At 34.2% G+C, this 15,108-nt stretch overlaps 1 protein-coding gene across 13 annotated transcripts in view; it reads left to right on the plus strand.

The window, feature by feature from the left end:
• PDE1C (phosphodiesterase 1C) overlaps nucleotides 1–15,108 on the plus strand; it is a 547,393-nt gene that overhangs the window by 486,866 nt on the left and 45,419 nt on the right. For 9 of the 13 annotated variants that reach the window (XR_013415411.1, XM_015133753.3, XM_015133757.3 and 6 more), the window contains one exon: nucleotides 1,274–1,351. The exons of 3 other annotated variants lie outside the window; for them this stretch is intronic. Coding sequence is in view for 9 of the 10 variants with exons in the window: in XM_015133753.3 (XP_014989239.2) it covers nucleotides 1,274–1,351 (78 nt within the window). In the remaining variant the exon portion in view is untranslated. Of the gene's footprint in view, nucleotides 1–1,273; nucleotides 1,352–3,138; nucleotides 3,170–15,108 lie in introns of all 13 variants that reach the window. One more of the 13 variants, XM_077996951.1, reaches the window with a different exon arrangement.

A 15,108-nucleotide genomic window follows, 5' to 3' on the forward strand; every position in this document is an offset into this window, starting at 1 on the left:
CTGTCCCTCATACACATTCCTTGGAGGCCCAGCTCACTCCAATTATTATTAGGATCTTTTGACTTCAGTAAGTACCAGTATTTGAGTGAGAATGTATTCTTGGTTTTATCCAGGCTAAAAAGAAAGCTTCCATTATTAAGACTGGTACGAAGATATCCAACACTTGAAAATGAGGCTGGGGGAAGAGGTCCCCGACCTTTCCATGTCATACTGGCATATTGTTGAACACACATGCCCAGGGATTATTAAATTATTTTAGATAGGGGTGCAGCACTGTTTTAGTGTAAAGGACCAAATAGAAAATATTTCTGGCTTTGCCTGGCTCTTGGCAACTATTCAGTTCAGCTATTGCAGCATGAGAGCAGCCAAAGACAATATGTAAATGAATAAGTGTGGCCATGTTTCAAGAAAACTTTATTTGCCATAATCGGTGGTGGGCACCATTGACCCAGGGGCCTTAATTTGCTGACTGATGCTCTTGAAGAACATGACTGTGTTTAACTTTATTTACTATTTGATTCAAGCCTAGGTACTGTGAAGTTATATGCTAATTTATAGATTTTTGACTGAGAGAGAAGATAACCCCAAAAGTTATGGTTTTATTGCCCTGTAGGATATAACCAGTTTTGTCTCTAACCTAGCAAATGTATTTTCACATGTTTCTAAAATACTCATCAATACCCAGCTCCAGTATTCTTGGAACCTTCTTACTATTCCCTCATAAGTGGGTTAAATACATTTTTGACACGTGTTCTTTCTAAGGATAGTGTTTTACAACTTTTACAAACTACACTTTGACAAGATCTTTTATTAAAATACTATTTGTAGCTCTGTTGTAGAATAATAACAACTGTATTGAGTGATATGCCTTCTAATTTATCTAATATGCCTATAAGATAGGTGTTAACATACCCATTTTGCAGATAAGAAAACTGAAGCACAGGGAAGTTAAATAGCTATTAATTGGTAGAACTTACAGTTAGCTCGGGTTTCTCCTCACTCCACAGCCTAACAGTAAATTTTAACTGCTTCTGTTAGAAGATAAACACATAACTACAACTCTGTTTAACAAGAACTTTCAGTCTCAATTTCTGCATCACAATCCAATTTCCAGGACCTAACGTGATTACAGAAGATATTTACACTCAGATACATACACTCTCGTGACTATAAAATTATGCTGTACTTTTTAAAACCTGGACAGGTTTAAAGATGCTTATAACACCCCCCTCAGCTGTATACATGTACTGTTTGTCATGTTTATTACTTTCAGGTGACTTGAAAGATGGTAAAAATAAGACAGACAAGAAGGATCACTCTAACATCGGAAATGATTCAAAGAAAACAGATGGTAAGCGTATTATTCTCATTACATCTTTCCATAAAATGTTCAGTTTAATGCAAGCTTGTTAGAATCATGCCCAAAATTGAAATAGTGGTTGTGAATGTATTCTTATATCCTGAAAAAACCCTTCACTATATTTAAAGGGTACTATTATACCTTTATCAATAATTTATAAATTATTGCTGTATATCTTCCCCTTCACCACACTTTCTCCATCACAAATGTTTTCTATACTCTTTCTTTTCCTACTTGCCATTTTTCATCTTAAACATTATAAAAAGTTTATTTTGGACTTGCTGATCAGACAGCTAGAATGGAGTATCATATACTGTTAATGTATTTATAAGTTTTTGATGGGGAATTATGCAGCATAAATAAGAAATGTTTCATGTTTTATGTTTTCACTTTTTTCCCTTGAACTAGTTCTTATTTTTACTTAAAACAAAAACAAAAAACGGGTCTGTATAGTGCTAATGTTGGGAGGCAGTATATATGGTTGTAAAAGACAGTTTTGCCAGCAAGAACAAGTCCTAAAGGCAATGACAATGCAAAACGCAAGCATAAATAACATTTCACTCTTTCTAAAACCTTAAAGTTCAAATTATATTACCCTTCACACTTTGAACTATAAGACTGAGACACCTGCCCTGGCCTTTTACATAAACTTCATTGTTTCAGCTATCACACAGGTTCATTACTATTTATCCCCTCATACACAGACATTATATTAAGCAGAAAATGAAAGTTTCCACAGAGTGGTTTTTGATAGCATCCCAGACTCTCTAAATCTTACCTCCCTGGAGACATCATATTTGATGCTAAACTCTTCTTTGAATCATTTGGTTAGAATACCTTTGAAGAACAAATGCTGGGTAACCAGGTGGAAGAGTAAGTAGAAATTGGAGCATAACTCTTTGCACATCTATTATAAAGGAAGCAGCCCCTTTAGCTCTCTGCCCTAAGCCATTATGACATGCTGTTTTTGCTTGCATGCATGAAAACAGTTCTCAAACGTTTTCTAAAAAGACAATGCAAATAATTAACTCCAGGTGTCTTATTACATAATACCTGGGAACACATACTTGCAATTTTTTTTTTTTACCAATGTGCTTATGCAAATGGAAATCACTTATCTAATGAGTGTACCCTTCTTGAATAATTGTGACTAAGAAGTAAATTACACAGAATAAAATAGAATTTAGAATGGCAGTCTTTGAGCCAGACTCTATTATAGGTAAGTACAGACTCTATTTGTTTAAATACCAGAAGCTCTTTGCCAGCCATCAATACTAAATCAAGGCATCCAAAGCCAGAAAATGTACGGTGGAGGAACGGTGTCAACTTCAAACCCAGAACCCAGACACTTTCTCCATCCTGTATCCAACTATTGGCCCACAGCTTCCTGTTAAATTTCTATAGCATAAAAGCCCAGAATAAATCAAGTCCCAAATTTTTCATATGCAATTTTGAATCTTGTTACATTTATACATTGTGGTACAAACATCTACTATAATGATGTCATATGGGCGTTGTGGATTACATTTTATCATCTTCATAAAGCCTTTTAAACTGTGCCCTTTTTAACTGAATCATACCCAAGTATTTAAAAGAATTAAACTGTATTTTTTTGGGGGAAGGGGGGGAAGTGATAAAATATATTTTATGTTCTATTGTGCAAATAAGTGTAAAGTTTGACTGTTTAATGAGCAGGATTCTTGATCTCATGGGGCAGTAAGCAGACTGCAATAAATAAAAGAGACATTTTTTAATGTCTATCTCTGTTTCCTCCATAGCCTGTTCTTCCACTTCCTCAAGTAGGTCCTGGTATGTCTGTATACTTGGAAGTTTGCACACAAACATAATCATGAACAACTTTGCATTTTATATTCATTGATGGACTAATATGACATAATTACTGCTTTGGTATCAATAGAACTTAGAGCACTGAGTTTCACTGAGTTGCACTATTTTAGTCCAAAACCTTTAACAGGACTAAAGCTAATTCTTGGTGGCAGGAAGTAGAAAACAGTTGATGAGTCCCACCTACCCTTTTCTTTTTGGTCATTAAAGCTCTCTACCTCAGAAAAATTTAAAAAGGAAATATGTAGATCAGTAGATATATTGATTGTTTTTAAAACTATGTGGAAACAACCAGATACATTTTTGAACATTTCTTTTTGGATCCTATGATGTCTGATAATGAGTGGGAGTCAATTTAACAATTTTTAATGTCCCTACCCCTAGACCAATCCGTGGGAACCACTGGTGACTAGTTCTCTTTAATATTTGAGAGGGAGTATCTGGGTACAATTCATGCCCAGTGTGAACATTGAGAGAGAAACCCAGTGGAAACTGGATCACAATTGGTTATTCCCAAACTCCCATGAGCCAGGGCGTGCACAGAGGGAAGCAGTATGTGCTGAAAGGTAAATTATTTCCTGGCATAATGAACACATTGCAGCTGTACATTATCTCTGTAAGTCTACTGCAGTACTATTTAGTACCTTGCAGCAGTAATTTTCTAACTGACTTCAAAGAATGGATGTCCTTTGAAAGTACCTTACTTACCCCTAGGGAGAAATGTATTGACATAAAAAGATCTAGGTCTCTGAGCCAAGATTCTAATCATGCTTAAACGTTTCCATTGGCATTGGAAGACTGGTGGGGTGCCACACAAATGTATTCTTTTCAGTGCATTTTTAGCCATGTTTGTAATAGCGTAACCTCATGGAGTTGCTATAATTTAGTATAGCTATACTGAAATACAAACTTGCCTTTAACTTTACTTGATCACATTAACAGAGAAATAAGAGATAGCCATCTTTTGTGCCTCTCAAACAACAGATAATGATTAGGCCCTGCATGGTTATAAACCAGGTCTTAGGGAGGGAATTCAGCAGGAGTTTCTCCTTCATTGAATATTCTGGAAACTGGAATGTTTATGGATGGTCTCATGAAACTGAAAAGTGAGTTATGAAGAGTGGAAAGGGTCGTCAAAAGACAGTCTATGAATGTCTGCTTTTGCCAGAGAAGTAACAAGAACTGGATTTACCCTTCCACCTGAAACAACCTAAAACCCCAGACAACATATGTGGAAGAGTGCTTTTTAAGATAACAGACATCAGGAAATGGAGAACAGTGATCTTTGAGAGCCAGGAAATAAACGAAATGAGCCCTACAATTGTCTTGAGAGGACTTCCAGGCAGCATAGAGAGGAGTGACATAGGCACATCTCATTGACTCTCTGAGTTGAGAATTTGGATAAAAATCCAGGGAGACCAAGATGGCTTTAGTTAACAGAATAAAATACTGGAGAGAAGAGGATTACAGAGAGTTAAACTCCAGAGATCTGAAAAATGTAAGAGTACAGTACTACTAAAGTTTCACTTTCTGTGGTTTCAATTACCCATAGCCAACTGTGGTCTGAAAATATTAAGTGGAAAATTCCAGATATCAACAATTATAAGTTTTAAATTGCACACCATTTTGAGAATGTGGTGAAATCTCATGCCATCCTGCTTGTATTAGTCCGTTCTCAGGCTGCTAATAAAGACATACCCCAAAGCAGGTAATTTATAAAGGAAAGAGAAGTTTAATGGACTCATGTGGTTCCACATGGTTGAGGAGGCCTCACAGTCATGGTGGAAGGCAAAGGAGGAGCAAAGACACATCTTACATGCTGGCAGACAAGAAAGCGTGTGCAGGGGAACTGCCCATTATAAAATCATTATATCTCGTAAGACTTATTTACTATCATGAGAAAAACTCACCCCTATAATGCAATTACCTCCCAACGGGTCCCTCCCATGACACGTGGGAGTTATGGGAGCTCTGATTCAAAATGAGATTTGGGTGGGAACACAGGCAACCATATCACTGCTCTATTCCACCTAGGATGTGAATAATCTCTTTGGCCAGCATTATCCACACTCTACTGGCTGTACTTGCCACCCTGCTGTCACTTAGTAGCTGTCTTGTTTATCAGATTGACTGTTGAAGTATCACAGTGCTTGCAATTAAGTACCTTTATATTACTTAACAATGGCTCCAAAGCATAAAAATGGAGATTTTGGCAATTCAGATATGCCAAAGAGAAACCACAAAGTACTTCCTTTAAGTAAAAAGATGAAAGTTCTTGACTTAATAAGGAAAGAAAAAAAATTTATGCTGAGGCTGTTAAGATCTATGCTAAGAATGAAATATTCTATCAGTGAAATTGTGAAGAAGAAAAAAGAAATGTATATGTAATACATATAGTGTTCAGTACTATCTGAGGTTTTAGGTATCCACTGGGAGTCTTAGAAAATATCCTCTGTGTGTAAAGGGAAACTACTACACTGAGCAACCATGCAATGAGGAAACTACCTGAGGCCAGAACAGAACCATCCAAGAGGATTAGAGGGAATAGTCCTGATGTTCACAGAAGTCAGGGAAAAGTGTCTGTTCCCACTAGCCAGATTTAAATATTCATTATTTAAAGAAAATTAGGTAAAAGACTCATATTTGTCTTGCTTTAGTCATGGGGAATAATTAGCTGTAGCCTATATGCTGCTCTGGTTCTATCTATCAATCTTAAAAGCAAGACATAAAAGGGATCAAAGTGTCTCCAAGTAATTTAACTGCATCCCAGAATAAAACTCAAGGATATATATAGAGAGTACAAAAATATCGAGCACCCAACAAGGTGAAATTCACAATGTTTGGCATCCAATAAAAAATTACCAGGCATGCAAAGCAACACTACCCACAATAAAGAAAAAGCCCAACCAATTGAAACCAACCCAGAACTGAAGCAGATGTTAGAATTAGCAGACAAATACATAAAAGCAGTTCCTATAAGTGTAGCCCATATGTTCAGAAGTAGAGATATGGAAGATATTTTTTAAAGACTAAAATCAAACTTCTAAATATGAAAACTACAATATCTGATATGAGAAATGCAATAGATGGTATTGACAGAATAACATTAGATGAGATTAATGGTAAATAAAGTAGGTGGAATTAGACTTTGGAGAGGAAAAGAGTAGCAAAACGATAGCAATAGAAACTACCCAAAAGTAAATAGAAAAAAAGATTAAAAACAGAATTGTAGGACACCTTCAAGTAGCCTAATAAATGTGTATTTGGAATCCCCAGGTAGAGGAGAGAGGAGGAAAAATATTTGAAAAACCAGGGGCTATAATTTTGCCAGATGATGAAAACTATAAATCCACAGATTCAAGAAGCTCAACACATTTCAAGCACAGGGAATATAAGGAAAATTATACATAAGCATACTGTAATCAGATTGCTCAAAACCAGTGATGAAGAGAAAAATTTAAAAACTGCCAGAGAAAAATTACACATATGTACAGATAAACAAACGTAAGGATGACAGTAGATTTCTTGTGAGGAACAATGCAAATGAGAAGACAACAGAGCTAAATTTTTAAATTAATGAAAGGAAAAAAAGTCAACAAAGAATTCTGTGCCTAGCAAAAAATGTTTTTCAGAAACCAAGATGTAATTAAGAAGTTTTCATTAGACATACAAAAGCTTAATGAATTCATCACCAGTAGACCCACCATGCAAGAAATTTTAAGGAAAGGCAGAAGGATAATTATGCTATATGAAAATATGGATCTGTACAAAAGAATGAAGAGCATTAAAAATGGCAACTACATGGATAAATATATATGATTTTTCTAATTTATCTTAATGATAATTGACTAGGCAAACAAAATAATATAAATGTACTGTTTAGTTTATAACATATACAAAAATAAAATGTATGACTACAGTAGCAAAAAGTCCAGTAGGACAGAAATGGGATATCTATTGTAAGGTTCAGTATCATGCATGAGGTGTTATAGAAATCACTGGAAGATAGATTGAGGTAAATTAAGAGAATATATATTATAAACTCTAATGCAATCACTAAAACAACAAAAGAAAGATATATAGCTGATTAGCCAACAACAGATAAAATGGAATCCTAAAATAATTAATCCAAAACAAGGTAGAAAAACAGTAAGAAGGGAACAAAGAACAGGTGAGACAAATAGAAAACAAATAGGAAGACTATAGAATTAAAACAAAGCAAATCAGTTATCACATTAAATATAAATGACTTAAACACCTTAATTAAAAGGCAGAGATTGTAAGATTGTAATATTCAAATATATTATGCCTTTATACAAAAAGACACAAATATAAAATTCCTGACTTCACCACTATCAAATATATTAATGCAACAAAATTACACATATACCACATAAACATATACAAATAAAAACAAAAACAATCAAAAAAGGACACAAATAGCACAAAAGTAAAAGGTTGTAAATTGGGATACTGTCTTAACACTAATCAAAAGAAAGCCTGAGTGGCTATATTAATATATGACAAAGTAGATATTAGAACAAAGACAGGAATAAATAAGTTTCAACAATAAAGAAGTTCATTTTATAATGATAATGTTGTCCATTTATCAAGATAATCATTTTTTACATTTCTACACCAAATACTTGAAACAAGCTGCAAAAACATTTTTAATTCACAATTTATTTGGAGACATTAATATGTCTTTCTCAATAATTAATAGACTAAGTAGATATGAAAATCAGCAAGGAAACAAAGACTTGTACAACACTGTCAATCAACTTGACATAATTGACATTCCTAGAATGCCCAACCATAGAGGAATACGCATCCTTTTCAAGCGCATACAGAATATTTAGAAAGATAGACTATATTCTGGAAGAATAAATTTGTCCCAATAAATTCAAAAGGATTCAAGGCAAACAAATATGTTCACGGACCACAATAGAATTAAATTGAAAGGATGTTTGTATTATGTTATTATTCTTTTAATATCTTTAGAAGTTTTAATAATGTTATCACTCTCATTTTTGATATGTGTAGTTTGTGTTTTCTCTCTTTTTCCCTGATCTGTATGGCTAGAGGTTAATATATTTTATTAATCATCACCATTGATATTTTCTATTGTTTTTCTGTTTTCTATATTGTTAATATCAATCTTTATTATTTCCTTTCTTCTGCTTGCTAGTGGGTTTACTTTGTCTTATTCTTATAGTTTCTTAAGGTGAAAGTCATGGTTACTGATTTGAGATTTTTTTTTCTTTTTTTGATATAGGCATTTTGTGATATAGATTTTCTTAAGTACTGTGTTAGCATCATGATCCAAACTCTGATATGCTGCATTTTCATTCACATTCAGCTCAAAATACTTCTAATTTCCACTTGGAATCTACATTGACCTAAGAGTTATTTAGAAGTGTAATGTTTAATTTCCAAATATTTGGGGATTTTCCAGAGACAGGTGACATGTAAGTTCTTCCCATGTTGATCTATAGGTTCATTACAATCTCAATTAAAATCCTAGTATGCTTTTTTTTGGTAGAAATTGACAAGATGATTCTAAAATTCATATAGAAATACAAAGCATCCAGAATAGTCAAGGCAACTTTAAAAAAGGAAAAAGTTGGAGGACTACACAGAAGGTTTGATTACAAGACTTATTATAAAGCTACGGTAATTAAGGCAGCATGGTATTGGCATCAACACAGACAAAGAAGTCAACAGAATAGCTTAGATAGTCCAAAAATATATCTACATGTGTATGGACAATTTATTTTTAATAAAGGGCAAAGAAAATTCCAAGGGAAAATGATAGTCATCAACAAATGGTGATGAAATGCTTGAATATTGTATGCAAAATAATGAATTTCTAACTATACTTTACATCATATACAAGCATCATCTCAAAATTTACCATAAACCTAAATGTAAATTGTAAAACTATCAGTTTCTAGTTAAGAAAATGTAAGAGAAACTCTTTTTGATCTTGGGTTAAGCAAAGATTTCTTAGGCATGACCACAAAAGTACAAACCATAAAAAACAAATTGATAAATTATGCTTTATCAAAATTTAAAACTTCTTTTCTTCAAAAGCCTCTATTTGGAGAATAAAAAGGCAATTCACATTCTGGGAGGATATTTGCAAAGCATATATTTGTTAAACAACTGATTCATTAAATATAGATACTCAGTATTAAATAATAAGAAAACAACCCAATTAAAAACATACAAAACAATTGAACAAACATTTCACTAGAGAAGATATACAAGTAGCAAATAAGCACATTAAAAGATCCTTGACATCATTAGGGATGTGAAAATTAAAAGCCAAATTTAAAACCTATTAAAATAAAGCTTATATGAGGGGATATGTATATTACGTCCACATAATAATTTCTTAGCTTTGCATTTCACTGTGGCTGTCAGGACACAGCTTTGTCAGTTTGTTTTCTCAGTAAGGAAATTGTATTTCTTACAACCATTCTTTCTGAATATTTCTCAAGATACTCATATTCTCCTATTTAGGATCTTAGTACAGAAAAAACGGAGGAGGCAATGTAGCCAGTATTCTTGTTAGTTTTCATAGAACAAATAACTGTGATCAAAAGGGTTGTTGTGTACATTATAGGAATTTGCCTCTAATCATATCTAAGTTATATAATTCTTCACAAGGCTGTTGTCTCATGACCTTGACTTGCTAGATGGCTCAGAGGGGTCACCTGAAGAAATGTATGTGTTTTTTCTGTTTTTTTTTTTTCCTAATTTTTAAAAAATAGATGATTCCTAACAAGTTAGTTTGAAATAGAGTACATAAATAAATTTGGAATAGATGACTCTGAGCTTTTAAGATATCTTTTGTTCTATTTGAATTGATTTGCCAAGCCATTAATAAAAACAGCAGAAGGATGCAACTTTACACTTGAGTTGTACTTAATTTTCATCATGTTCATATTTTTAAAAATGTTTGTTAGTTGCCTATAGGGTGAGGCATCATGACCTGCTCTTCAATGAAGCTGGTGGTGAAAGATAGAGGGGGCCTGTACAGATGTGGAGGTGTGCCCTGCTTTGCAGATCTGGGGAGAAAAGAGTCAGACAGCAGGCTGTGGGTAGAACTGAGACACATGTATGTCTTTACTAGAGATTGTTTCTGTCTTAGGTTCATTTCCAGAGATTTGAGAAACAATAAATGCTTTGTCACATGACCATTATTCAGGAGGTGTGCATTCACTGGTTATACGGACCCTGAGGGCATCGTCAGTTTTCTTATTGACATGGACACCTGTGTTTCAGTTTTCTCATCTCAAGGAATCATACTCACATTTTTCTTTTTTCCAAAAACAATGTCCCCATACTACTTAGGATGATGGTTTTGGACTGTCTTTATATGCCAGAATAAAGAACTGCCCTATTTTAGATGCCTCAAAACTTTCCTTTTGGTTGATGTTTCATTTTATCACCTTAGTTTTCCAATCTCTGCTATTTCTTCTTATAGGGCTTCGTGTTATCACTTGTTGACACTGGCTATGCATTGGTCCATGCAGAGCCATAGCAACACTTGAACACACTTACTTGTCTTCAGCATACTCATATTTGAATTAATCTTATACCCCCTAGATGTAGAAGAGGTTATGGAGAATTTTGTAATTCCTTTAATATTTTTCCCAATTGCTGAAAGATCTATTTCTAAGGAACTGTTGATGTGATTTTTGACAAAATTCTAATGGATTTACCATTCTTAGAGGATGGTGGTCTGAGTGACCATTTTTGTTCAAACTTCTACCCTAGTTTATGTTGCGTCACTACACGTAATAGAAAATGTTTGGCATTTTGAGAATTCTTGACATAGGACTTTTTAGTGAAATTTACTTTGCCATTCATCATTTTATTATTTATGTAAGAATGGTCTCATTTGGGAAACACAAAATTCCTTCATCTGGAAGCTTAGGGGATATGTGATGATTAGAAAAAGAGGCTTGCTGATTAGCCAGAAGAGCTCTACACAATGGCAGAACAAGGAATTCCATATTGACAGTAAAGGAAGAGTTGATTATGCTAGAGAGGATTTGCTGACACTGAAATGAATACTTGTGACCAGTGCAGTTTTGACTGACAGTTTACTGATGTACAATGTGAAATATATACGCTACATACACTGGAATCCTCATATCAACTGGCCAGTTGGTGGTTTCTTCTTGAAGGAAAACCTACTTGAAAAGTCAAATTGTATCAGAAGGTTGCTGCTGAACTGAACATGTAAGGGGACTTTGTTGATGAATTGTGATCTTAAGGTAGAATATCTTGAAATCTGTTTCTATCATTGGGACGGACCTGCCACGAAGAGTGAATATGGGTCATCTTGCATGGTCTATATCCTGACAGTGCAAGAGGCACCCCACTATGGCACCCCTTTTCTTGCCTGTTTTTCAGCCACACATTAATTCAGCCATCAGATGTGTTAATATCTTGGAGTAGATTATTATTCTTGTTCACTTTCAGTCATCTTTGATTGCTTTTCTGGGCCTTAATCTTGACAGTACTTCATTGTTTTTAAGGTAGATGTTCTCGACTTTTTTTTCTCGTTATTTTTTGTCCACTTTAGACTACCAGATTTTCACTGGCTCTACACCCCTCTGAAGGTGTGCCCAGATAATGTGATGTGTGAAACAGGCCAAGGAATGTGAACTGGGAAGACAAGCTGTTACCCTGTCCTTTTCTCTCACACCCAAGACAGTGTTGCCATAGCAGTAACTTTGAATCTCTTCTCCTTACCTTAAAAATTAACCCTTTGTAACTCCAGTGCTTAACTGTTTTTAGAAATGAATCATTTGTAATATACTTCACTAGTGGTCATGCCACTGAAGTCAAAATCTGCTAATTTGCAGCAGTTTCTACATATAGTTAATCCCATTCTTTAGGTTTTAAACTTGTTTCTGTCTCAAAGGATAATATTTCTTAGTTCTGGGAAGGTATCCTGCAGCCTTCTATATATTGACAAAAAGTAGACATTTCTTTAATGAAGGAATTGCTTTCAACATGAGAATCCGGCATCCGTGTAGGTTATTTTTCATGAGCAAAGAGGGACCGAATGTCTGGAGTGCTTTGGGTTCCAATTAAATCATCATAAGAACACAAATTCTGACTAATATCCCATTTCCCTTAGCCATTTGTCCATGAAAACTCCTGTGGGCCATTTACTTCACATATTTATGTCATGTGGAACATCAATAGTAAGGAAATGCTGTGGTTTAGCATGTTTTCTAAAGCATTTACAACCTTATTTTCTCAAGTAGTTTGACAAATATCTCAACTCTCCACTCCAATGTCCCTGTCCAAGGAAGACAATAAAGAGTCAATAAATGGAGGAGAGAATTCTAATATTATTTTAGGTGTCTTATTCTCATGAATCTGGTTAAAACTTCACTAATTAAACTCTAAAAGATTTTGTTGATTAAACATTTTGATTTAGATACTTCACTGTCATTTTCTACTTAATTTTGGAAGCTGTGCTGTAGGTTGACCCAACAACAAGAGCCATTGTGAATTCAGTGATGCTTACACCCAACATAATTGGGTTTTTTAATAGATTTGGGAAAATCTATTAACCAATCCATAATATGTGAGTGGGAATTGGCCAAACAGGGTTAGCCTGAAAAAGCACCTTGTTCATTTTTTGCTATGGACTTGTGCTCTTGGGAGCATGGAAGTACAAAGCCTATTACTTACTCATGGTTCTAGCATTTCATCTGAGTCATAGTGAATCAGAACAGTTAGCGCTTTTGCTTATAAACATCCATTTCAAATCAATGCATTTTTTATATACTTTCAGGTTCAGTGAATGTCCTTGTGCTTTTCAAGGATGGTAGATAATGAATATAAAGGAATTATAAAGGAACAAGATGGCAGGTGACTACCATTGTCCTCTTGTAGATTTTTGTATCTTGAAATTCACGTTTGTAGTATACAAACGTGATACATATGGTATATTAATCATATATGATATATCTGATATATGATGCATATATGACATATAACATGTAAAATATATTAATATATATCATATATATACAATATATACCCTATATATTATACCCTATATAATATATAACCTATATGATAAACTATATTACATATATCTTAAATCATATATACATATACGCATGTGTCCCTGTCCAAGGAAAACAACAAAAAATCCATAGAGGAGAGAATTGTAATATTATTTTTTGGTGTCTGTCATTCTCATGCATCTAGTTAAAACTTCACTAATTAAACTCTAAAAGGTTTTTTGGTTAAACATTTTGATCTAGATACTACACTGTCATTTTCTACTTAATTTTGGAAGCTGTGCTGTAGGTTGAACCAACAACAAGAGTTATTATGAATTCAGTGGTGCTTAAATCCAACATAATTGGGGTTTTTTTTAATGGACTGAGGGAAAATCTATTAACAAATCCATAATATGTGGATTATATTAATATTATATATTATATGATATATGAGATTGATGGGTTTAAATAAATTGTGTTGTACTAAGGGAAACTTCTAACATCAATTCTTATTTTTTATATAGGTGTTTAGATCCCAGTCTCTTACCAAATAACTACATATTAGAAATGTCAAATAAAAGTATATAGTGAACTCTTTGTTAATGATAAAATTAGACTTTCTGAACAACTTTTCCCTTGGAGTTATTGCTACATAAGTTTCATTGTTTCACTCTGTCTTCTAGATACTCTGTGGAACTATTAATGTACCACTGTATTTGTAAAGGAATCTGGTTTGACAGAGGGAATTAGAATTTTGTAACTACTGGGCAAGGTGTGATTTTTCTTTTTTCCTTAATACTGATGTTCAGGATGTTTAAAATAAAACTTAGTAATCATGAAATAAATATTTTCTCCTAGAAAAATGATATTTTGTCAGATTCTGTGTGAGGAATTTGAGAAACACAAGTAACAAAACGTTTGCCAAAAGAAACTCTATTAACATTATAAAAATTATTTAAAATAACTGGTACCTTTGAAGTAAATATGTGCCAAAGGCAGAACCTAACACTGTCTACATTGGTAATGTCATTTCTTGTCTAGACACCCACATGCTCAAAAAAGCTATTAAAATGCAATATTCTGCAAGTATTCAAGCTTCCCCTCTTTGCATTTTTTCTTAGCATTCTCCACTGATGGGCACCCTGCTCTCTGAGTGACGACATCTACGTTTCTTAAGTATTAGACCCCTACAATATATGCTATTTTTATTCTATGCCCTGGAGCCATAGTGAAAACATCAGAAAATGTTTGTTTGTTTGTTTATTTTTCTCATTCATTTAGAGTCTTTTCTGCTTTTCCTGAACTAATAAAATTGAGAAAAACGTGAAGAGTAGTCAGAATGTTTCAGATCTAAAATCCAAGCCTCACTTACTTGATCTGAAGGACTTTCTTTATGGTCCTCGACTTCTTCCTGACTTCACAGATTCAAAGACTGATCAGAAATGAAACTCTTTTGTGCAGACATGGGTGCTTAACTGTACCCTCACCTGCACCTCTGTGAATCAGGGATGTTGACTTACCATCAGAGGAGTTGTAGGAGTTACTGATGCCTGACTTTTACTTGTCTGCTAAAAGTGGGCCAGGCCTTGGGGGCATTTAGAGAGTTCAGTGTTTTAATCGTTTTCTTTGTGTTAACGTGCTACATTCTTAAAACAGAGCATGAAGGCAGTAAGATACCTTGGGCAGTGTGGGACAGAAGAACAGAGACAGTTGCCCACTTTTAGCAGGCAAGTAAAAGTCAGGCATCAGTAACTCCTACAACTCCTCTGATGGTAAGTCAACATCCCTGATTCACAGAGGTGCAGGTGAGGGTACAGGTAAGCACCCATGTCTGCGCAAAAGAGTGTTCAATAAGGGTAG

The sequence above is a fragment of the Macaca mulatta genome, chromosome 3 (assembly GCF_049350105.2).
Source record: "Macaca mulatta isolate MMU2019108-1 chromosome 3, T2T-MMU8v2.0, whole genome shotgun sequence".
In the NCBI taxonomy this organism is placed as follows: Eukaryota; Metazoa; Chordata; class Mammalia; order Primates; family Cercopithecidae; genus Macaca; species Macaca mulatta.